We start from the raw sequence: 23,563 nt of genomic DNA on the forward strand, positions 1-23,563 counted from the left end.
TGATGGAGCTATACTCTTTGGAGGGTATAGAATAGAGCTGGTTGGAACATTTTTGGCAAAATGTAATTTTGTCAAAAAATGCTGTTTCACTGAAACATTTCACAGAGACATTGATTTTGATGAAGTTGTCATCTAAAAGGTTTCTGAGATCCAAGATAATCTGATCACTTCTGACCAGAGAGAGAGAAGGACCAGAATAGAAAAATAGCTGTTTTGACACAATTTCATTTTGCAAAAACGTTCAGAAGGTTTATTGTATCTTGGAAGGAAAACAAATATCAAAATAACAAAAGTTGTCATGAAATGGAATTTCTGTCCTCTGGTCAGGTCTAATCTTTAGTGCTGTTGGGAATGGGAAAGACAGGATGGACATGCACCTATATCTTAGGCTCATGAATTATCAACATCAGGGACAGTCTTACTTTGTGCAAATTCAGAAGTTGTGTAATGTGGAAGGAGGAGAGAAGTTCTACCTATCTTCTGTTCTCTCATACGTGCTTGTATGGAGGCAGTGCTGGAATCCTGCCTAGGACAATGATTTGCAATCCACCCTAGATCTTTTCTCAGGCACCTATCATAGCCTGGGACTTTCCCTCAACAGTGTGAAGACTAAGGTGCTCCGTCAGCCTGTCCCAGCACAAATTGCCCACCTTTTCCAACAAATTGTCATCAGTGGTGAACCCCTGGAAAATGCTGAGCATTTCCCTTACCTTGGTAGCCACCTCTTTCAGACAGCCAATCTTGATGTGGAGATGAACATAGGATCCGTTGTGCCCGTGCATTCTTTAGAAAGTTGCTCCATTGTGTCTTTATTGAGAGAGATCTGCTAATGGAAACTAAAATCCTAGCCTACAATGCAGTAATCATCCCCACTCTTTTTTTATGGATGTGAGACATGGGTGACAGACCAAAGCTATCTTAAGCATCTGGAGTGGTACCAAGAGTGCTAGCTTAGGTAGATTTTCCGTATCAGCTAGGAAGACCATCATACCACTGCCAGTGTTTTCTCTGCAGCTAACATCACCAGTGTTGAGGCGAAGATTATGTAACATCAGATTTGCTGGGCTGGTCATTGTGTACGGATGTCTGATGCTCATCTTCTGAAGCAAGTCCTCTTTTCTCAATTTAGTCATGGTAAGAAGACCCCTGGGGAACAGAGGAAATGCTACACGGACTCCCTGAAAGTATATCTTAAGAAGGTAGGCATTGATTCCATGAACTGGGAAGAGCTGGCTGGCAATAGACTGCAATGGCATCGCATCATACATCAAGCTTTAGCCTGTTTTGAAGAGAATCGCCTTGTTCAAGAGTCTGAGAAAGAGCAGAGGAGGAAGGAAAGTGTACGGTATCCCGGCCAACAATTGTGCTCTCTCCCAGCAACCACCTGTCACATGTAGAAAAACCTGTAGAGCAGGGATTGGACTCCTCAGCCATCTTAAGTCTGATCAATGACTTTTCCTCTGGCAGACATCATCTTCATATTGAGGGACAGACAACGATGCTTATATGGAGAGAATGCTGGAATCCTGTCTAGAACAATTTTTTTTAAAGATCACAACTTACACTGATGTGAATTTACAGATCATTTTATGATATTTGACTTAAATTGCCATGTACTGGATCACTGGAATACACTACTTAAAATTTTGTTATTCTTGTTCCTGACAATTATTAGATGCAAATCATTAAAGTTACAAGGAACAAAAATGGGTTAAAGCGTACATTAGCCCTGTCTAATGATTGGTTAAGATTCTGTTCAGTTATATCAGTGTAAGTCTGGAGGCGATGCTGTTGTTTATGACCCATTATTGTATTACATAACACCTCGTGGCCCCAACCAAGAATGGAGGTAAATTGTGGAAGACACTGTATAGACACATAGCAAGGAATAGTACTTGTCCTGAAGAGTTATCTTTATAAATAAAGGTTCTCATTTGGCATGAATGGAATTTACACACAAAGCAGAGCATTGTATCTTAGAACAGAATCTGGTCCACTCTGTTCCTATTTTGACCAGTTCTCAGGCTTATGGGAAAAAATCATTCTGTATCACTTAAATGCAAAGAAAATGAACTTAAGGGATGTGTATGTATGAATTTTGTTATTTATTTATTTATTTATTTATTTATTTATTTATTTTTTAAAAAAAAGATCAGGAGGAGGAATCTTTCATGCAGCTATAGTGAGTGACTTGCATTTTAAGGACCCATATGATCCCTTGTATAAATAAATACTTAGTATATTTTAAATATCTACCTGTCTGGAACAGCTCCAGTTACTGTGTTTTAGAAATAAATTAAATGGAAATTATTTACTTGATAGATCACAATGATTAACAGTTGCAACAAATCCACAAAGACACTTTTTGGAAAACTGGTAGAGACTATTTCACCAGGAGCTAATATAAATAAGTATTTGCTTAAGGGGCCTTAGCTACACATGTACAGAGTGTACATTTTCAAAGCTAACTAACTGTTAGTGGTCTGTTGCTCTGCAGTAGTCTCTCAAGCCGACCTAATGGTCACCTAAGGAGCTTCAGACATGATGCAAAGTCTTTGAGGATGAAGGTATAAACAAGGGGTGGGAGAGCAATAAGCATCCACATAATAAATGAGGGAGAAATGCCAGTCCTAAGGTGGCAGTTTCCCTTATGCAGAGGGGCACATACTACAAATGGGGCTATTAAACTACATAAAAGTTGTATGTGCTTGTTTCCTTATAGGAAAGTGGCATCTTGGGCTGAACTGTAACAGCAGGGATGACTTCTGTCATCACCCCCTCAGTCATGGATTTGATTACTTCTATGGGCTCACCGTGACCAGTCTTAGAGACTGCAAACCAGGGGAAGGCAGCGTGTTTGTGGCAGGGGTTCGAGCATATCTTGCCACTCCACTTCAGCTCATCGGCATCATCCTAATCTCTTTGGAGGTGCTGCATTATATTGACCTCCTCAGAATACCCCGTGGAGCACAGCGCTACTTCTTTTTAATATCTATAGTTTTATTTGGACTTTTGCTCATTTTCTTTTATACTTTTCGATATCTAAACTGCTTTTTGATGAGGAACCACCAGATTATCCAGCAGCCACTGTCCTATAAGAACCTTACTCAAAGATTGACAGAAGAAGCTGTACAGTTTATAGGAAGGTAGGTTGGTTTAGTCATGTTATGACTTCATGACAGCATTTTACTGCCATTTGTGGCTTAAAAAATATATGTATAGACTGGTGGATGAAGGAAACAGGGTCATTATGGTAATACTATCATTTTTCTCTAGATTTAACAGGTCACTAGGAATCTTATCTTTAATGAAAGTGAACCATTTAACAATTGGATGCATATGAAAGGCTAAGAAATGTAGGTGCACATCTGGGAGACTCATCTCACTGTCCTTCATAATCTCTTCAGTATTTTGTGTTAGAGGCATGTTGTTTTTCCCAGGCAAAATACAAAGACCCAGATTTTTAAAGGTATTTGTGTTGCTCTTCTCAGCATTGCAAAACCTTAACTGATTAAGGAACCTAAATCTCATTTTTAGACGTGACTGACTTTCAATGAGCTTTTGGCTCCAAAGTGCCAACGGCCCAGATCCTCAAAGTTATTTTGGTGCCTAACTCCCACTGATATCAGTTATATTGTTTATATTTTCATGTTTAAAAATAACAAGATACCTTCATAGGTAACATTCCACTAAGCAGTAAATATAAGGTTGGCTCCTGTATTCTTCTTTATAAGTTCAGTGTGACTTAATAAATATAGGAAATTGTTGCTGGAACTCAACATCTTTTGAAATGTGATTCAAAGTGTTTTCAGTATTCGAAAATGCCATGTTAGATAAGTTAGCACAGTTCTAGATATGTGATCTCTGAGCATGCTGGACTGGAAAAATGTTGGTTGTACATGGCCTTTTGGGTACATCCATTAAATTAGACTTCTGTGGTCTAAATTTTTAAGAGAAAATAGTGATTTGGGGTGCCTTAATTTTGGGGTGACACATTCATAAATGTAAATGAAGTTGTATTGCATTATATTTCATACTAGTGTTTAGAACTGCCAGAGAAGAGAAATCCAGATCATCAGTTGGTCTAACTTGTCATAGTTTTATTGATTTCATTGGAGCTAAACTGATAAATTAAGGATCTGGTCTGATATTCTCAATATAATTCCCAGACAAAAAGATGTTAAGCTGGAATTAATAGCACATTATTTAGAGTATTTAGGGTAAATTATGTTCTGGCCTTAAACTCTATGACTCTAGGTGCAATTAGATAGTGTCAGAACCAGTGTATGAAAATACTAATTTTGTTGCTGATGCCAATTATATAGAGGCAGGTCAGTTCACTTTATATTAATTCTAATTATCATTTTTTCCCCAAGAGCAGGTTTATATACATATGGTATAAACCTATCAAAATATACATGAGACATTATGTTATATTTGGAAGTAAAAGGATTCTAATTATTTCATCTTAAGTTCAATGCAGTGTTGTAGCCATGTTGATCCCAGGATAATAGAGAGACAAGGTGGGTGAGGTAATATCTTTTATTGAACCAATTTCTGTTGGTGAGAGAGACAAGCTTTTGAGCCATACAGAGCTCTTCTTCAGGTCTGGGAAATGTACCCACAGTGTCACAGCTAAATGCAAAGTGGAACAGAAATCCATGCAATGAATCATTATACAATTATAACCCATACTCGATGGGGACCACATCCCGAAAGAAATCTTTCATGACCCCCCACTTCTGGCCTTCACATCACCCCTCAACCTCTCCAAGCTCACCATCAGAAGTAAGCGCCTCTCAGACCAGGGCACACCAACTCAAAGTGACACAGATCCTGCCAGAATAACAGATGCAAAACCTGTAGACATAGCCCCACTGTTTCTGTGATCAACATCCCCCGACAACACACCTTTCAAGATCCACGGGTCCTACACATGCCTATCACAGCATCTGGTGTACCTCATATGGTGCACTAAATGCCCCAATAGCAACTATGTGGGTGAAACCAGATAGTCACTATGCTCTAGAATGAACTCACACAGGAAAATGATAAAAGACCGAAACAAAAAAAAATCTCTCCTGTGGGTGAACACTTCACAAAGTGATCACTCTATATCTGACGTTTCAGTCCTCATTCTCAGTGGAAACCTGCACAACCCTCAAAAGTCAGGTCTGGGAGCTTAAATTCATAACTTTGATACATACTAAAAATCATGCACTGAGTAGACACTGAATTTATGTCTTATTACAACAGATATCAACCATTAACACCCCTTCCGCTTCCCTCCCCCCGGCCCCCTGTGACTGGAGAGGTGTTAACTGGCTACTTCACCTTGAATGGTCCCTTGAAATATGTATAACTACTTATGCTAAACCAGTGGTTCTCAAAGCCGGTCCGCTGCTTGTACAGGGAAAGCCCCGGCGGGCCGGGCTGGTTTGTTTACCTGCCATGTCTGCAGGTTCAGACACTCGCAGCTCCCACTGGCCGCGGTCACCGCTCCAGGTCAATGGGGGCTGCGGGAAGCAGCACGGGCCGAGGGATGTGCTGGCCGCCCTTCCTGCAGCCCCCATTGGCCAGGAGCAGCGAACCATGGCCAGTGGGAGCTGCGATCGGCTGAACCTGCAGATGTGGCAGGTAAACAAACCGGCCCAGCCTGCCAGGGGCTTTCCCTGAACAAGCGGCGGACCAGCTTTGAAAACCACTGTGCTAAACAATCTGTTCCACCTTTGTATTTAGCTGTGACACTTTGAGTACATTTTCCAGACCTTAAGAACTCTGTGTAAGCTCAAAAGCTTATCTTTCTCACCAACAGAAGTTGATTCAATAAACAATATTACCTCAGCCACCTTGTCTCTGCAATGCTAAGTTCATTGCAGTTATCACTTATGCTTAAGGGTATGATTCTGTCACAGAGGTCACAGATTCTGTGATTTTCCAGGACCTCCATGACTTCTTGTGGGGCAGAGCTGGAGCACCAGCCCCAGGGCTGAAGCAGCAGTTGGGGTTGGGTCAGTCCACTGGGGCTGGAGCAGCAGCTGTCAGTCACTGCTGCAGGAGCAGCAGCAGAGCTGGACCAGTGGCTGGGGCCGCTGGAGCAGTGGTCAGTGGGGCTGCCAGAGCAGTGGTCCCCAGGTTGCCAGAAAAGCGGTTCCAGGGGCTCCTGAGCAGCTGGCTGGTGGTCAGGAGCAGCCATCTCTGGCCTTCCGGAACAGATGCTGGAGTTCAGCCCCAAGGCTGCTGGAGCAGCTGGGCAGTGGACTAACTGCCGGAGAAGTGGTCCCCGGTGCCGTCGGAGCAGCAGCCAGTGGTCAGCCCCAGGGCAGCCAGAGCAGTAGTTCTTGGGGCCGCCAGAACAGCAGCCAGCAGCTGTCCACTGGGTTGCCAGGGCAGCAGCCAGAATTCAGTCCTGGGCCCACTGGAGCAGCTGGGCGGTGTGCTGACCACTGGAGCAGTAGTCCCCGGACACTTGGAGCAGCGACCCCCCCTGGAGCTGGAGTGCCCCTAGAGCTGAAGTTGAGTCAGCACCCCTGGAGCTGGAGCAACAGGGGCCTGGAACAGATTGAGTTTCAAAGCCTGTCTGCTGAAATCATGGACTTCTATGAATTTTTGTTTGTTGCCTGTGACCTGTCCCAGACTTTTAGTAAAAATGAATCTCAACCTTTCTTATGCCTCATCAGCACATCGTTTAGTAAATGCTCTAGTGCACAGACAATCCAAAATTTCAAAATGTCCCAGGCATATTTTAAACTTCTTTGGAATTGGCAGAGTAAAAGCACCTCCATGTTCTTTCAGTATACCTCTCTCTACTAAACTCAAATTGCTGACCATCATCATGAAAAAAAACAGTGAAATCAGACTTCTGGAAAAATTATATTTGCATAGTTAAAATAGGCTCATAACTGAGAGTTATGGTGATAATGCTACTTGAGCATTTTTCATGCAGATACAGATGAAGCCTCTGCTCTAATGTCATGGATTGTATAACCATTCTCTGAAGTCTGTGGTGATAGCTAATAAACATATCATTAAAAGAAATTACCTTTTATCCTATTCTATTCCAGTCACAATTTGCGTAGTCAAAGCCCTGAAACACATTTATAGCATACACCAGTTTAGCTCTCATCCTATTTAGTACAGCTGTGAGTTAAAGCTTTTTGATGTATCACCAAGGCTTAAAAGCAGGCACCAGGCATGCTGTACAGGTCTCATTTTGTTCCAAAAATTACTATGTTCGTAATTCTAGGATTTAAAGAACTCTGAAATCAGATGCTTTTCATGACTCCTAAAGAAACTAACCAGCTGATTAAGGCAAGACACTCATGTACTTGGATATAGTTTATATATTCTATACATATGAATGTATCTGTACAGTTTAAAAAAACCTGATGAATTAGTATCTGATTGAGCAACAGTTGAGCACTTTACTTGTATGTTTGCCCCTTCTGTCTGCCCTCTTCTGTTGTGTTGTTTCAGAGTGTAAGTTATTTAAGGAAGGAACCATGCACTCTTGTGTTTGTACAGCTTCTTACACTCTGTGGGTGCTACTGTTAATAAATAATAATAATAATCATTATAATTAATAATAATAATTTAGGAGTTATTTTGTCAGCAAGCTAGATCTGTGACACAGTTTGCTAGTGACAGGTTGCATTATAAATGGAGCAGTTGTAACAAGCATTGCATCTGTATTTCTGTATTGGGTTCCATGCATGTTTGGTTTTTCAGTTGCAAAAAACTGTGGGTGGATAAGGAATCTTAAATGTTCGTTTTGCCAGAAAGAATCGTTCATTTTTTTTTTTTTGGTGGGGGAAAAGTCTGCATATATGCCGATAAACTGCAAGGAAAGGATAACTGTGTGTATGAATACTATGTATTGTAAGCATTTAAAACTGACATGGATATTAAATTGCAGATGTCTAAAACATACTGGCAATGTGACTGCTTGGAAAAATCATTTAACATAGGCAGAGATAACAAAGACACATCCCAGTTTAAAATATCTTCCTAGTCATAACCAATTTTCCCATTTACTCATTCACACCACTATTTGTTTATAAGCCACCCCAAAATGGTCCACACTTCCCTTTTCTCGTCAAAATATTGCAAGTGTGAGATGTTTAGCTTATTTTAGATCATATCTTTTAAAAATCAGAAAGATTTCGAAGAAAACAGCCAGGTTTTTAAGCACAATGAAAGTGTACAAGAAAAATGAATTTCTGACTCAAAGACCCAGTCTAAGGAGCTGATCCTGCTTCCATGAAGTCAATGCAAGTTTTGCCATTTATTGCTAAAGGAGCAAGATTGAGACCTAAATGAAATTTGTACAATCGGTACAGCCAAAGAGTGATAGTCCAATCTTGAAGTGGGTCCAGGTAGCCATAGCGAATGAGCATGGAAAGAATTCACTGATGAGATGAATTTTAAAGAGGTTTAAATGGGGAGAAGAACATTTTGTGAAAAAAAGGAAGAGGGAGTTCCAAGCAGAGAATTAGTTACTACAGAATATCAGTTTTGCATCCATAGATACAGATATACTGTTAACTCTTTATGCCCAGAATATCTTGAAATTCCTACCTACCAGATTGCTCCTCAGTCACTTATGTTTGATGCCATATGTCAAGGTTCCTTCCCCACTCTGAACTCTAGGGTACCGATGTGGGGACCTGCAAGAAAAACCCCCTAAGCTTATTTTTACCAGCTTAGGTTAAAACTTCCCCAAGGTACAAACTATTTTACCTTTTGTCCCTGGACTTTATTGCTGTCACCACCAAGCGTCTAACAAATATAACAGGGAAAGAGCCCACTTGGAAATGTCTTTCCCCCCCAAATGCCCCCAAGTCCTACACCCCCTTTCCTGGGGAAGGCTTGATAAAAATCCTCACCATTTGCATAGGTGAACACAGACCCAAACCCTTGGATCTTAAGAGCAATGAAAAAGCAATCAGGTTCTTAAAAGAAGAATTTTAATTGAAGAAAAAGTAAAAGAATCACCTGTGTAAAATCAGGATGGTAAATACCTTACAGGGTAATCAGATTCAAAACATAGAAAATCCCCCTAGGCTAAACCTTAAGTTACAAAAAGACACAAAAACAGGAATATACATTCCATTCAGCACAACTTATTTTATCAGCCATTTAAACAAAACAGAATCTAACGCATATCTAACTAGATTGCTTATTAACCCTTTACAGGAGTTCTGACCTGCATTCCTACTCTGGTCCCGGCAAAAGACAATACACAGACAGTGAACTCTTTGTTTCCCCTCCTCCAGCTTTGAAAGTACCTTGTCTCCTCATTGGTCCTTTTGGTCAGGTGCCAGCGAGGTTGTCTTAGCTTCTTAACCCTTTACAGGTGAAAGGGTTTTTCCTTTGGCCACTAGGGATTTAAAGGTGTTTTCCCTTCCCTTTATATTTTTGACACCATAGGTATACATTTGGTCAGATTCTCAGCTGGCATAAATCATGTAGCTCTATCAAAATCAATGGAATTATACTGATGTACACAAACTGAGGATCTGGCCCAATGATGTTGAATATACGTAACTGTGTGGCAAAATTTGGCCAGCAATATTTTTAATATGCTGCATCAGCTGGAAAGTTTGTAGCTTGTCTTTCAGATTGCAGGTTGATTTGGAAGTCATTGTGAGGAAATAAAAATGGAGCCCTGTGATGTCATATTTATATTAATTTGCCAGTTTTGAATCACACTCACACTTACAAAGTGTGAGCCCCACTTGCTGTTATACTACGGTGGCATTACTACTGGGCATATTTGTGGTGACAATCGATGATGCTGATGCACAAAAATAAGTAAAGAAAAGACAAGTAGGTTGCTTTCTGTGGCATTCACAAGGCAATAAATGGGGGGGGGGGAATTATGGAGCTGAATCTCATTTTTTACTAAGATAAAAGTGGCTATAAAGTAGGGGTACAACTTAGACCCAGATGAGCAGACTAAAGAGATCTTAGTGTCAATAAGAATCAGACCCTACAACAGAGAGAATAAAATAAATACGTAGAAGATATCACAAATAGATAAGTATATATTTAAGAATTTCTAATGACATATTTACATGGCTTTTCTTTACTGAATTGGAATGATTGCATGTTTCGTGTCAACATAAACATTTCTTGCTGTACTTTAAGCAAAAGAAACTTAGATATGTTGAAACTGAAAGCTCTCTCTTAGTGTGCATACAAGATAGCGGCAATACATTTTCAAAGGAGATTTGACTGAAGTGCTCCAGTTAATAAAAAAGGAGTTAAATTATTATTGTCAAATTGCCCTCCCACCTACTAGCTGAGATGCCATTCCATTTTCAAGGTTGCAGTAGAAGCAGTCAGTATTCTCCTCAAAGAGACTTGGCATGAGATAATGACTGTCTTTAAAAGATCAAAGGATATTAATAGGCAAGACTCCTCTCCACCTGATAGACAGCTGTCAGTCAGAGCTTGTCAATTTGAGCTGCAAACTGTAAGGAGGAAATTTTGTTAACCCAGTAACATACCTAAACCACTGCCCGCAGCTGGAATACCAAATGTTATGCTTATTGCTGAAAGCAGCTAGAAGAGCCTTTCTGAAACCTTAGTGCAATTAACAGACCAGGATGAGGGGGGAGGGCAAGGGGTGAGAGTGAGTGACCACAAGGAGCAAACATGACCCTGTGCCCTCCTGACTTGAGCTTTTTCTGAAGCATGTGGTTTTGCAAGATGGAAAATCTGGCAATAGTTAACTATTGCTGAGTGAGATAAAGCTGGTTACCTGATGGAAAGCTACACACTACAGGCTGAAAAACTGCATACTTAATTTAGTTTCTGCTCAGCCATTGTTTTTTTGTTGATAAACAAGCTATGTAATACTAACAAATTGGATATAAAAAGAGAAGAAATCTGATCTCGATGGACACTTGGGCGCCTGTCAAGTTTCCCTGCAGACATAAGGCTGGCACCAGACGTCTACAGTTATCCACTTGAGATGTCCTCAAGACCCTGGGTGAATATGAATCTGGGGGTAATTTGGGGTGCTCTACTAACCTGTTGCGGATGTGTGTAAGTGTTGGAGACTAAATAAAGTAGAGCACTTTTGTTTGCCTGCTTGTATCAACTATCTATCAGCCAGATGGCTGTGTCCCCATTTATTTATTTCCTGCCACCGCCTTGCAAAGAGTAAAGTTACCAAGAGCTTTGGGTTCAGCAAAACCCTGGGTAACAAAACCAGTGAATGATCTTGAATGTACCTTTTCATGAAAGTTAGATCTTTGTCACAGTGGCATTTTTTTAATATTATTCATTTTACAACTGTCATCCCATGAAAATAAACCTTTGTTATGAATGTGGTGATGGTCACCTTTAACGGTACTGGTGTAAATCTAGCACTGCTGTGTTGTTAGAAACTGACAGTTTGTATGCAATTTAAGTTATCTCTGATACTAACAGCTGAAAATCTATTTTTTAAGTGATGGGAAGAATACATGAGAAATTGTGTTATTCCCAGTTTGTGGTAACAATCTTTATTTTGGAATTCTTCTTTCCCAAATAATCTCCCAGGCCCAGATCCTCAAACACCTACTGAAATAATGTGAGTGAGGCACCTAAATACCTTTGAGTATCTGGGCCTAATTAGAGCTGAACAGATAACAATCCAATACAAAGCAAATCATCTGCGTAGTAGAAGTATTTAATTAAAGGACAAACAATATTGTATTAGAAATGTTGGGGAAACTTTTAAAACATCACTTAATATTGGGGCTTGCCTACTATAGATAGCCCTTAATGATTTGCCCATACAGATCATAGGTGAGACAGTATCATAAACCTAAACAACAAATAATTGGCCTTGAAATCAAGTTGAAATGGGTTTGCTTTTTCTTGAACCTTAAATGTTGACATGCTCTAAGAATTTTTAATGTGACTTAAAAAAGTCTCCTAAATAATTTGTAGCTACAGTAAATAAAGATTCTGTTAACATGAGACTTTGCTTATATTCTAGCAAAGTCCAACAAGTCATAAGAGTAAGAGTGACATTCTATACCTTGCAATAAATTGAACTCTTATAAAAAACATTTTTCTTCAGGGATTTTTTTTGCTCATAAAGTTTATCCAGCATTTTACAGAATTAGTAAAAAAAATATAAGCCAATATAAACATAGGCATACGGATAAGAGAGAGAAAATGAGAACCAAGGACCCAGACTGTCCCCTCCCACAAGAACCTATAAGACAAATGGGAAGTGTAATCCATCTAGAGAACCTGGCCTGTAGAGTAGAATCTGAATTACATGACGCATTTGAGTTATCACACCCAAGGCATCATGGCATATTTCCAAAGCATTGATGTATAATTTTTTTCAGCTGAAATGTGTTCAACTTTTCAACAAAACATCAAAATTTTCTGCAGAAAGCAGACATTTTTATGAGGAAAAATTCTCCTAGTCCATAAATCAATTTTCCAAAAATTCACCTAGTCCATAAATCAAAAATAGTTTTGATGGAAAACTTTTGATGAGCTGTAGCCAATGTGTGCTCTTAGAATTAAGACAGGATTTTTTTTTTCTAAAATATATGCTCTGGGAGTTATTTTGGGTAAGCTCTATTGCCTGTGATATACAGGAGGTCAGACCAAAAGATCACAGTGGTCCATTCTGGCCTTGGAATCTGAATTCTTGGCCTGCAGAAGGGAGAGGTTTTACTACAGATCTCCCATGGAAACAGCCACAGCCAATGGGAAGGGAGTGAAATGGACAGATACATAAATACACCAGAATAATTTGTTTGTTTTTCTTTAGAATGATATATGGGTATTATAGCAATTCCTTTCATCAGTGGGCTTTTGACAGGTTTTACAGGCCCTTTAGGGCTGAAAAAGAGATCCTTCTCAGTTCAAAGGTTACAAGTGTATTGCATTGTTTTCCTTACCTCATGTCAAAGTATGGCTTTCTGGCTCAGCACATTAATATTGTATTTTGTTGTGGTGGTGGTAGTGTATTTTGTTGTTGTTGTTTTTTGTTTTTAACCACCTGAAGTTCAATAAGTACAAACAGTATGGGATGGGGAAATGTACAACAGAAAAAAAAATGCTCTGACCTGTGTGTTGCAAGGTTCCAATCTAGACACACGGTACCATAGCTGCTCTTATGGTTCAGCTGAAATTTACAGTGTTGGTGTATTATAACAATAAGCACAACTAGTCATTGTTAATTTTCTGAGTAATGTCCCCCACACTAGGATTGTAATGCAAAAATCCATACTTATCTAAGATTTCCCTTCACAGCCTTCTGGATTAAGACATATATATTGTCAGATCCTATGAAGAGCAAAATTGAAGTTCTGTTGTTGTGGGGTTTTATTTTTTCCTCTTTTTAATTAGAGAATAATCCCATGAGAAAATGGCTTGAAATGAATGGAGAGTGGATATTGTTACAAGAGAAAAATATTTTTTTCTACATCTCTCTATATTAGGCATAACTTTTGCGATGCTCTTATGTTCGGTTCCAGGTGATAGCTAGATATTTTTGGCCCCTATTTTTGCTCATGATAACCCTGGTAGTTGTTAAATGTCCATATGCTGAGCTTGCCAAGAAGAAAGTTGGCTAAGCATCTTGTTTGGTTCGGGGATTGTATATCTTTTAAACTATGCATTGTTCTAGTGCTTCCTGGCAAGGTCAGAGAGAGGTCAAAGTCAATTGTAATGATAACGTGTAGAAAAAAAGGCAAGTGGCTAGGCCCTTTTAGTGCCTGACTCTGTACAGTGATTGTGCCAGTGTTTTTTGAACAGGCATAACAACTAATCTAACAGAAAGGTTAATTGGCTGTATTTCTTATCTTCAATACAGTATGAATTAAGAGTGGCATTTCTAACATGAGATTTCAGGATTGCTCTATAAATGATTTTGTTAGTCCTTCCCCTATATAATATTTCTTCTGTTCTGTAGAGCATGCATGTAGAAAGACTTCATTGTTAGAAATGTTGCTAACATTTTATTGCTGTCCAAGTAATTTACTTCTGGGTTTTTAATTTTATTTATTTTTTTTATTTATTTCAGGAATGCTGATGCACCGTTTCTTCTTTTCCTGTCCTACCTTCAAGTCCACACTGCTCTATATGCATCAAAGGATTTCAAAGGAAAGAGCAAACATGGCTTATATGGGGATGCTGTAGAGGAAATAGACTGGAGTGTAGGTATGTTGCACATTTATCTTAAATGAGTTTAAAAATTTTCACAGATGTTTCTTTAACCTTCATTAGAAATTTGTGAAAATTCCACTGCATGCAAAATCTGCTCTGGTAAGGGGAAAACTAAACAATTACTATGTATTAATACTGATTGCTTAGATGCTGCGTCATGCTCAGATGCTAGTGATACTGTGTCCTTTGGTATCATATGAAGTCGGTATAAATTCTGCAAGCTGTAAATCATCAGAGGGAAAGCTGAGTTAAGGACGCTTCATAGGGCTGTCATCAAAAGAACTAACAATAAAATAATGGCAAAGTCTTAATATGTACTGTTATTGCTAATTTTTAGTAAGCACAATATATAATGACAGGTTTCAGAGTAGCAGCCGTGTTAGTCTGTATTCGCAAAAAGAAAAGGAGTACCCGTGGCACCTTAGAGACTAACAAATTTATTAGAGCATAAGCTTTCGTGAGCTACAGCTCACTTCATCGGATGCTCTAATAAATTTGTTAGTCTCTAAGGTGCCACGGATACTCCTTTTCTTTTTGACAATATATAATGAATAATTCTTTCATATTGGTGAAATCAGTCGAGTGGGGTCCACTTCTCTGGGCACAATACAGCCAAAAGGCAAATAAGTCACCTCTCAAGGCATGGAGTCTCTGATGTCACAGAGAGCAGTAAGTTGTCAAATTGTTCAATGGGCCTACTTTATTTCTGGGCATATTGCAATGACTCTCCATTTCTAGAGGTAATCACCTGTGAAAACAACTCACAGTTCATACTTGAAACAATCAGGTGAAAGTAGAACAGTACTAAAAGATAATGATCATCTTGCATTCCTCCTCCCTACCTACCCCAAGCCAATTCTGGTTTTAGTAAAGCCAAGTAAAAAATTACTTTCTTCAAATAAGCAATATTTGCTAAATTACTAGAAACAGACTTCGTCTCAATATTAGATGCATGCCTAATAATATGCTTTCAAACAATGTATTTGGATTGCAAGCATGTAGAGTTCGACTCCATAAACATTTCTATTCATATTAGCCTCAAGAAATTCTGAGTACAAATGGCAAGGGATGAACGGGCTGCAGTGATTGTTCAGCAAGGTACATAAAGGGATTTGTAATATACTTAGGGCAATATTTGAATAGATAGGTAAAAAACATGGAAGTAGTGAAGCATTTTAAATGGGATGAGTATCCTTCTTGTAGGCAACTGGACCTCAAAAACTGTTCTATATATGAAGTTTATTCAAGTGAGGAAGACTTGCACTGAATCTTCCATACTCCCTCAACTTTCACCACTCCTCCTGGTGCTATGGTAATCACTATGACTAAGTTGGTTGTTTACTACAGTCTTAGCATTAGACTGCCATATGGTTGGTGAACATCCATGTTGTCATGCCCGCCAAACCATTAGCATGTCTGACATCATGTCTTTTCCTCTACCTCTGCTTCCAGTTTGGGGTCTTCATACACAGTGGTAAGGATTAGGCAAATCTAATTCACTACTTGCTACTGCCATTCATTACCTCATCTTAATTTTGTTCACCTGTTCAGACAGTTTACAGTTGTGGCCATTGAATACAAGCAACTAGTTGGAGACAAAAACAACAGACTAGCTGTTCCCAAAGCACTAGTATTATAGAGTTGTTTATAGATTGAGTGTCACTACTTATATCCAACAGTACCACTGGACTCTCAGGGAATACTTTAAACAAACCAAGCAGCGAGTTGCAAAAAAGATATAGTTAAAACAATTTGGGATATACCAGATAGCCAGGAGCTGGCTTTATTCTCCTTGATGTTTTGAATCATATGTAGTCCGTTGTAAACAGAGATAGTTCCAGACATGAGATAGTAAGCAACCTCTGGTCTTCCTCAGACTCCATTGCACTTTTCTTTTCTTTTCTTTTCTTTTCTTTTCTTTTCTTTTCTTTTCTTTTCTTTTCTTTTCTTTTCTTTTTCATTACAATATGTCATAAAAGGATGAGTAGCAGCAGAACTAAACACCCAGATCCTCAACTAGTGGAGCTCTGTCAGTTTATCCCAGCTGAGGATCTGGTCCCACAATCTGGCTGACGTTTGATAAGAGTGATTTGTTCTCAGGTTGCCTATTTGCTTCAAATGAAAGAGGAAAATTTTAGTTCTTATGGATACATTTTTTCCATAATTACAACTATAAAGAAAAGAACTGGTGCTGGGATGTTCAAAGGAGACTGAGGTAGTTGGGTACCCACCTCCCATGGAAATAGGCACCTAACTTCCCTAGGCTCTTTTAAAAATCAAAGCTTAAATGCCTGAGAGTAAGTGTAGATCTGACAAACTAGATATTTAATGTATTGCTCACATCAGTGGTCAGCATGCCGACTTTGATTTCTATGCTGATACCTCTTCAGCATCTGTGCTAGGAAATACAAACAATATTAGCTGGAACAGCTGGCCTGAAAGAGTGAAAAGCTGCAAACTTCTCTTAAAGGGAAGTTTGATCCGATGTTGACAAAGCACAAGTAACTAGCTATACACAGAAAAATATAAATTGGGCTGGGGGACCACAGAAATGTCAACTTGACATGAAGGGTTGATTCACAAAAGGACTTAGGCACCTAACCGCCAATTTAAGTACCTAAATCACAGAATCAGCCCCCGCTTAGGTGCTGTCAAACACTGTAGGCTTCTAAACTCAATTGAGGCCCACATTTTTGCTGTACAATTTCCCTAAGTGCTAGGTTTCTTCTGTTCATGCACACTGCAGTCTCATGCCAGTTATCCAGATGCCTAACTCCCAGTGTGATGCATGAATCGGGGAAAGATAGGTGTTCCTCCACCTAACTTGCCAGCAAGGCCCCCTCTGGTAAGCATGCTCTGAGCTTGCCTACTCGATCAGGCCCCTGTAGATGACATGCTTACACAAAACAGTCAGGGTAGAGGTAGACCTCCCTCCTAACTTTTAATCCAGTGGTTAGGGTACTAATCTAGGATGTGAAAGACTCATGGTTCAAGTCCCCACTTTGCTGGAGAGGAGAAGGGATCTGAACTGGGGTGTGTGACCTCTCAGGTGAGTGTCTGAACTGTTGGGCTATGAGATATTTTTAAGTAGGACTCCCTCAGTCTCTTCTGTTGAAGCTGTTCCACTGTAGATAAATCATTTAAGAAAAACTAAAGCAGGGGAACTGGATCCTGGGTTTCCTTTCTCCCAGGGGAGTTCTCAATCTACCATGCTACAGAGTCATTCTCATGCTTGCTGCTCCCTCCCTGGTCCAATGATTCCTTCATTATTTGTCCACAGTGGAACAGCTTCAACTGGAAAAATTGAGGGAGCACCCTTTCCTCCCCCAGTCGCTAGAGTATTCATCTGAGAGGTGGCATGTCCCAGTCCATATCCCTCTCTCTCCTCAGGGCTTGAGGGCTTGTCTATACTGGCAAGTTTTGTCACCAAAAGCTGGCTTTTGGCGACAAAGTAGCGATAGTGTACACACTGCAATGTGCCTTTTTTTGAAAAAAATGCCTAGGTTTGGTGACAAAAAAACTTCCACCCCTGCAAGAGACTTTTGTCTTTTCCCCTCCCTTTATTGTCGACAAACAGCCAATGTAGACACCACACGGTTGGGGGGGGGTTATTTTATTGGCCTCCAGAAAGTATCCCACAATACCCATCCTGCCATTCTGGTCAGTGGTTTGAATTCCGCTGCCCTGTAGCCAACCCGCCCCTCCCTCTTGCAAGCTCCTCGAATTTTAAATCTCATTTCCTGCTTGCTAGCTTCCCAGAGGAGCTTCCCAGGTGGCTTCCCAGGTGAGCATGGCGGGCTATTGTACCAAACGCGCTCCCACTTGGACCATTGCTGAGTTGTTGGATCTGATCAGTATATGGGGAGAGGAGTCTGTTCAGTAGCAGCTGCGAATGACCCATAGGAATCGGGACACATATGGGCAAATTTCTCTAGGCTTGTGCGAAGAGGGCTATGATCAGGACACGGAGCAGTTCAGAGCAAAGATAAAGGAGCTGAGGCAGGTGTACCATAAGGCGCGGGAGGCGAATCGTCGCTCCAGTGGTGCACCTAAGATCTGCCGCTTCTATAAGGAGCTGAATGTTATCCTCGGTGGTGACCCCACCTCCATCGCTGATTGCCTCGTGGATACTTCATATGCAGCTGAAAGAGGGGGCAACCCTCTGAAATTGTGGATGAAGAAGTCAAGCTAGAAGAGGATGTTGTGTTCCCAGCAGGGTCACCAAGTGGGGCAGGCAGCCAGGAACTTTTCTCCACTCCAGAAGTGCTCAACGGGGAGCAGGAAGCAGATGAGACTACAGGTAAGTTGCTGTGGCTTGTCTAAGAAATCAAAAAGTGGAAGGCAGGTAGTGTTTTCTGTGAGCTGGACATTGCCCTCTGTAGCTAATCTGCATGGCCAAGCAGGGTGTTGATGGACATTGAGACCTGTAGGGAATCATCCAGAGAGAGGCTTTGGAAAGCTTCAAAGAGGTACTTGTTAATCTGCTGCTGCAGATTCCTAGGGATTGCAGCCTTGTTAGTTTCCTCCATTGTAGAAGACTGTACCATGCCATGTAGCAATCACTGGAGCTGGGACCAAAGCGGCACATAGCTGAGCTGCATATAGACCAGAGTGAAAGCAGCAAGCATTCAGCAGCTGAACCCTGGTTTCTCTGGTCACCCTCAGGAGCGAGATGTCAGCCAGCAGGTTGGCAGCCTGTGAAAAAGTGTGGGATAATTTTAGAATGAGTTCCCTACAAAGCTCCCCTGCAAGCCGTGACCTTTTTGTCCATTCGCACAACTGCCTTCCCCTCACTCCCGAAACTCACCATGAGTGGGGTGCTTGCGGAGCTGTGTGCCTGCCTAGAGTCTCAGAGAGAAAGTGATTTATACTAGCAAAATGTCCTTTTTATTAAAGTGTTTCAATTATTTGTGGAATGTAACAATCCCTCTTCTGTTCATCACAGATCTTGAAGAATGCATCACTGACTCCTGTGGACTGGCTTCAGCATATAAGAAAAAAACCTAGGTTCAGCAAAGACATGTTCCGCAAGGTGCTACATCATGATGAGAGACAGACCAGGGAATGGGAAGAGTGCTGGGAAGCCGAAAGGCAGGACAGAAAAGAGAATGCTGCTTTTGCTAGGCAAGTGACAGAGCGGATGATAAAAAGTTATGGAGGATCAGACAGAGATGCTCAAGTCTTTGATACAGCTGGAGACTGAGCAGATCCGAGGTCGAGCGCCACTGCAACAGATGCACAATTCTTTGCCAACCCCACCCCCCTCTATGCCCACATATTCATTTTCACTTCACAGCACTCCTAAGTTTCCCCATCACTCCACCCCCTCTTTCAGCTTGCACAATGATAGCTGGAGCTACACACAATTGTGAGGTTTTACCCTTTTTAACAATAAATAAAGGCTAAAGTATTTAATGGTACAGCATTTTTATTCTGTGTTCTACAAAAGCGTATAGCAGTCAATTCACTCTCGGGAACAAACTTCTAAAGCATTGTGTTGCATGGATCTTGGGACCCAAAATTGTACATGGATGCAACAGGGAAGCATCTCCAAAGCAGACATGTGTTACTGCCCCTCATTGTCAAAGTGGTTCCTCAAAGCCTCTCTGATGTTAATAGCAGCCCTCTGGTCTCCTCTGACAGCCCTAGCATCTGGCTGTTCAAACTGCAGCCAAGCACTCTGCCTCAGTGCTCCACACCTGAGCAAACATTTCATCCTTAGATTCACACAGATTATGCAAAGTGCAGCATGCGGCTATGACCACGGGAATATTATCCTCGGTAAAGTCTAGCCTGCGATTTAAACACCTCCAGCGAGCTTTCAAACAGCCAAAGGCACATTCGACTACCATGCGGCACCTGCTCAGCTTGTTATTAAAATGCTCCTTGCTGCTGTCCAGGTGCCCTGTGTAAGGTTTCATGAGCCAGGGTTGTAAGGTTAAGCTGGGTCTCCCAGGGCATTACTATGGGCATTTCCACATCTCCCACTGTGAACTTGTGGCCTGGAAAGAAAGTCCCCGCCTACAGCTTTCTGAACAGGCCACTGTTCCTGAAGGTGCGTGCGTCATGCACCTTTCCAGACCAGCCTGCATTGATGTCCATGAAATGCCCCCCGGTGATCCACAAGCATCTGAAAAACCATGGAGAAGTATCCCTTCCTACTGATGTGTTCTGAGGCAAGGTGGTCTGGTTCTAAAATTGGAATGTGTGCACCATCAATCGCCCTGCCACAGTTAGGGAAACCCATCTCTGCAAAGCCATCTACTATTTCATGCACATTTCCCAGAGTCACAGTCCTATGCAGCAGGATGCAATTTATTGCCCTGCACACTTGGAGTAATACAGCCCCAACAGTGGACTTTCCTACTCCAAATTGATTTGCGACCGACTGGTAGCAATCTGGATTCGCCAGCTTCCATATAGCAATTGCAACACACTTCTCTACCGAAAGGGCAGCTCTCATTCTGATGTCCTTGCACTGCAGGTCGGGGGACAGCTCAGCACATAGCTCCATGAAGGCTGCTTTACACATCCTAAAGTTCTGTACCCACTGGTCATCATCCCACACCTGCATGACAATGCGATCCCACCAATCAGTGCTAGCCCAAAAGCGAAGGTCTACCGTATGCAGCTGCTCTGTGAATGCACAAAGCACTGATAAGTTGCTGCCATCCATATCACACTCGGGTGCCTGTGATTCATTGTCTGCTAACTTTGCGAGTAACTCGACGAGTAATTGTGTTGCCATGCGCAACGTCCTCGGACAGCTAACAGCACATAGGAGAGAAATGTGGGATCCATCCTCTCTGACTTCAGTTGCTGGCGCACACTACAAAAGAATGATAGTTGGAAAAACAGCTCGAAAGGAAGCCAGAGACCTTTGGAGGGGTGGGACACAAAGCAGTGCACAATGGTACATTTTGCACATCCCAGGATGCGCCGCACTCCATTTCAGCATTCCCACAACACCTAGCAACAGACGATGTCACCAGGCACTGTGGGATACATACCCACAGTCCATTGCTCTCACTGTTGACAGAGGTGCCCCGAATGCGGACACGATCTGTCGGCAGAGGGAGCAAATGTAGACATGCTTTGACGACTTTGTTTTTGTTAATTTTTCCTTGGCGACATTAATTTCATTGAAAAAACTTGGCAGTGTAGACAAGCCCTAAGTATCGTAGCCACTGGACTAAAAGTTGTCTCCCTCCCCATCATGTGCCTAACTTTCTTTGTGAATATAGCTCAAAATCCTTAAATTAAACAGAACCTAATTATAGCCAGGCAAATAGAAAGTATAGAAAACCATATTAGAGCAGTTTACTTGAAACTGGACACACCACCCCTTAGCTGAGTACTAGAGCAACATTTTGATTCTAGTCTTAAACACGGTCATCCATGAGCTGCTCAATGTAGGGAAATGTCACAGAAAATCTTTGTTGGTGGGTAATGAGAAAGTGCGAACAGCTGTAATACAGTTGTGACTGTCATATTCCAGAGATTAAGAACTTGTGTCAAAAGAAGAAGCATGAAGGTGAATGAAAATTGTTCCTTGATTTTTGAGCCCAGTAACTCAGGTCAAAAAAAAAGGATTTTGCTGTCATAAAGTACTTAAAGTAAGGAGGAGGCTTCTTAGTTGTGGCCCTCCAGAAGAGAATCTTCAGTCAAGGAAAACTCTCCATTTTTTGAGATTTAATCACCTAACCAACTATTAAAATAAATAGAGAGTTTTCCTTCTTAATTTTAGCAGGGGAGTTGACACAAAGGCAGGTGGATGAAATGCTTTTTAAAAACAAATTTATGTTTGAGGCATGTTAAATTGATACTTGGTGATTATGATTGCAATCCAGGTTCCAAATACTAAGTACAAGTTCACAGGATAAGCTTTGGGATCCTGTATTTCTACTGCTTGTGTATGTTTCATGTGTATATAACAGAATACAGTGCTTAAAGAGTTCACATATTTAAAATTAAACCACACTTATATAATCATTACAAAGAGTTCTGGAGCTTCCCGCCCCCCCCCCCCCCGGTAGCCTTATGTTACAACTGTGTGAAGATATACCTCTTCAGAGACTCAGAAGCAGAGATTTCTCTTCTGTTCTCCTTACAGTTGGGGGGGGGGAGTTTGCTAACAGAGAGCCTTTTATTCCCCTGCAGAACAATCAGTGCTACATAGTTCACACATAAAGAAGAGCTAAGAAATACTAGCTATACTTTGGGACAAGCCAAACACCACTAAGGTGTGGCCATTACATGGGTGTCTTTATTATTATAAAGAGAATTCCATGAACTTCCAAATAAAATGAAAAACAGAATCTCCCCTCCCTCACCATATTCCTAAGCAGATGTCAACAAGGTGTGCTTATGAAGCTCATTAAGAAAATGGGGAGGAAATAAACCGTTTTGGATATGAAGTTTCTGTTTGGGAATCTCCTTAATAGTGTGGATAGTTAGTGTAGAAGAAAAAATAGGTGGGTCCTACCTACAGTCAGTTCACATTTAGAAATGAAGATTTCTTAATGTGATAGGATTCAAATTTGGAAAAGCTCTTGGCTGACTACAAGTACATATAAGCAAGATGCTTATATTACCCTATGACGGTGACAAGCTGTGGACATGATTTTACTGTCTTGGATGGTACTGCCCTATTGAGCGATGTTGGTATTTTCTTGGTGTATGCCAAGTAAATGGTGGTATGTCAGAATTATGGGCAAAATTTGATAAAGGGGCATGTAGGAGAATCTAGGGACAAGATTTTCAAAAGTGTTTAATTATTTTGGGCCCCCAGCTTGAGAAATCAATATTTTCATTCATGACTTGGAATGGGGAGTTTGCTTATATAATCTGTGGATGACACCAAGGTGAGAGGGATTTCTAGCACTTTGGATGCCAGGATTAAAATTCAAAACAGACTTTTAACAAATTAGAAAATTGGTCTGAAATCAATAAGATGAAATTCAGTAAAGAAAAGTGCTTCACACAGGAAGGACAACTCAAATGCACAGCTACAAGATGGGGAATAACTGGCTAGCTTGTAGTGCTGCTGAAAAGGATATGGAGGTTATAGCGGATTTCAGATTGAATATGATGTAATGTGATGCAGTTGTGAAAAAGACCAATATAATTCTGGGATGTATTAACAAGAGTGTCATATATAAGACATGGCAGGTAATTGTCCTGTTCTACTAGGCACTGGTGAGGCCTCAGCTGGACTACTTTGTCCAGTTCTGGGCACCCCACTTTAGGAAAGATGTGGACTGTAGTGAGGCAGAGTGGCCTCCCTCTGAGCCTGAGAGCGAGGGACCACTTCACTGGCCCTGGTAGGAAGAGCCAAACCAACCCTGCCCCCTGCACCAGAAGCAGAGAGGTGTGG

The 23,563-nt window shown here is 41.0% G+C and overlaps 1 protein-coding gene across 6 annotated transcripts in view; it reads left to right on the plus strand.

Annotated features, from left to right (window-relative positions):
• STS (steroid sulfatase) overlaps window positions 1-23,563 on the plus strand; it is a 168,088-nt gene that overhangs the window by 50,154 nt on the left and 94,371 nt on the right. For all 6 annotated transcript variants that reach the window (XM_043499479.1, XM_043499407.1, XM_043499343.1 and 3 more), the window contains 2 exons: window positions 2,723-3,146; window positions 14,045-14,181. In XM_043499479.1, the coding sequence (XP_043355414.1) occupies window positions 2,723-3,146; window positions 14,045-14,181 (561 nt within the window). The remainder of the gene's footprint in view (window positions 1-2,722; window positions 3,147-14,044; window positions 14,182-23,563) is intronic.

This window comes from Dermochelys coriacea, chromosome 1, assembly GCF_009764565.3.
Source record: "Dermochelys coriacea isolate rDerCor1 chromosome 1, rDerCor1.pri.v4, whole genome shotgun sequence".
In the NCBI taxonomy this organism is placed as follows: Eukaryota; Metazoa; Chordata; order Testudines; family Dermochelyidae; genus Dermochelys; species Dermochelys coriacea.